The sequence below is a fragment of the Elephantulus edwardii genome, unplaced genomic scaffold (assembly GCF_000299155.1).
Source record: "Elephantulus edwardii isolate Elephantulus edwardi_28Jun2011 unplaced genomic scaffold, EleEdw1.0 scaffold00222, whole genome shotgun sequence".
In the NCBI taxonomy this organism is placed as follows: domain Eukaryota; kingdom Metazoa; phylum Chordata; class Mammalia; order Macroscelidea; family Macroscelididae; genus Elephantulus; species Elephantulus edwardii.
Genome location: NW_006399972.1, coordinates 2,096,844 through 2,099,112, shown reverse-complemented (window position 1 = coordinate 2,099,112; position 2,269 = coordinate 2,096,844). Strand labels below are relative to the sequence as shown.

The 2,269-nt window shown below is 36.1% G+C and overlaps 1 protein-coding gene across 1 annotated transcript in view; it reads left to right on the top strand.

Annotated features, from left to right (window-relative positions):
- The window catches only part of SLC30A9 (solute carrier family 30 (zinc transporter), member 9), a 111,603-nt gene that overhangs the window by 33,531 nt on the left and 75,803 nt on the right, over positions 1-2,269 (top strand). The window contains exons 5-6 of the mRNA XM_006898178.1: positions 682-774; positions 1,259-1,341. Of these exons, the coding sequence (XP_006898240.1) occupies positions 682-774; positions 1,259-1,341 (176 nt within the window). The remainder of the gene's footprint in view (positions 1-681; positions 775-1,258; positions 1,342-2,269) is intronic.

Below are 2,269 nucleotides of genomic sequence, written 5' to 3'. Positions count from 1 at the left end.
TTCAGGTCTCCTCAGTTTCAGCAAGCAGGGTTGTGTCATCTGCATAATGCAGATTGTTGATGAATCTTCCACCAATCCTGACACCACACTTCTCCTCATAGAGCCCAGCCTCCCAGATAATCTGTTCTGCATACAGGTTGAAAAGGTATGAAGATAGGACACATCCCTGGCGTACGCCCTTCCCAATTTTGAACCATGAAGTGTTTCCTTGTTCTGTTCTGACAGCTGCCTCTTGGTCCAAGTATAGGTTTCGCATTAGCATGACCAAGTGTTTGGGATTCCCATTCTTCTCAGAGTCAGCCACAGTTTGTTGTGATCCACACAGTCAAATACCTTTGCATAATGGTATTCCCTGCTTTCAGCTAAGATCCATCTAACATCAGCTACAATACCCTAGTACCATGACCCCTTCTAAATCCAGCCCGGACTTCTGGCAGTTCTCTGCTGATGTGCTGTTCCAGTCGTTTTTGGATAATCTTCTGTAGAATCTTGCTTGCATGTGAAACCAATGATACCGTTCTGTAGTTTCCACATGCATACAAATCTGTAGGCTTTTAAGGTGCAAATCAGTGTACTTGCTTAATTTAATTTCTTTTAACCTAACTTCAGCAGTCTTTATAAGTTCATAAGTTTTATGGTCCTTAGACTTCCTGAATTAATTTTAACATATCCTTTTTCTAGTGATCTAGAACAACTTCGAAAAATCCAACGGCGAAGTCCTCATGAAGATACTGAGTCTTTTACTGTGTACTTGAGATCAGATGTGGAGGCAAAGTAAGCACATACTTCTCTTAGAATGACAGTATAAGTTCAATTTGAGATTAATACTAACACATTTTAAAAAAGAAACAAAAGCTAATTTGGACAGATTTAATTTTTTTTTTTCTTGTGTACCGTTGGATCAGATCCAACTGGCACAGATTTAAAATTTTTCATATGACATTTTAAAACCAGAGAATGTATTTACACACTTACGTATTTATTTAACTGGAGCTTAAGGGTGTATTATTTAACCAAAAATCCATCACAACTTATAAAAAAATAATTACTGAAGTTGCTTTTCTGGTTTGATATAATTTAGAAAGTTTCTTAATGGTTTATATTTAATCTAAGAATTATATTTTGTTGTAAGATTCTGAGTTACTGGATTTTACATGTGGTTAAAGATAATTTATACTGTATTTAATTTAGAATTAAGTATAGTTATAATAAAATCAATAACATTGTCCTTTCTTGGTGGCTGTATGTGTATGCATAGATCTTTGGAAGTTTGGGGAAGCCCTGAAGCCCTTGCTAGAGAGAAAAAACTGCGTAAAGAAGCAGAAATAGAATACAGAGAGCGTAAGTATATTGACTTTAAAGCTGAGTAAATTGTGGATAAAAATTGTGTCTATAATAATTATGTACTAACTCTGGTGCCTTAGTGGTAAGGAGTTGGCATTGTCAACGCCAAAGGCACATCGTTCTAATCTTCCAGCTGCTCCATGAGGAAAAAAAAATGGATAATTTCCACCTGGAGATTTACTACTTATGAAAATCCACTGGAAGGTCTGCTATGAGTTAGTCCCAACTTGACAGTACATAAAAACAAGGAGTGCATGTGTGGGCACTTGTTGGTGCATTTGTTCATATTTGGCACTAACCATAAGGTCAGAATTTCAAACCCACCAGCTGCTTTGAGGAAAAAAAATGGGCAGTCTGCTTCCGTAAAAGTTTACCACTTTGGGAATTCTATTGTCGAGTTCTACTTTGGCCTGCATTATAATCAACTAGATGACATTGGGAGTGCATGCATACTTCTTAGGTTTGACTCTGTTGATCCTAGTAAATACCAGTTCTCACTTTGGGAATATTATTTTTACCTCTCCCCATCTCCCTAGTTTTTTAAAAAATATATTTGTTCTAAAATCAAAAGAATAGGCATTTACTACTTTTTTAGTTAGAAGCCTGAGTCTCATGCAAACCAGTATAAAACTACAAAAAAGTACCTCATCCTGAAAACGATAAATACAAGTTAAATATTGCAGATAAGGCAAAGAGTTCACCCATCCAATGGTTGTTTAAAAAGAAAAAGTAAGTGTAATTCTGCCTTGACATTACTTTTTTTAAAAAATTTTTTTAAATAATTTTAATGAACATTTACAGAGATTTTGGATCTCCATTCATTCATTGTTGCACTTTTCTCCCTGCCCAGCCCTCCCCCCTGCCCCCCCGCCCAGTTCGCTCCTCTCTTTGAAAAGTAAAAGAAAAATTCTTTCTTTGATATACA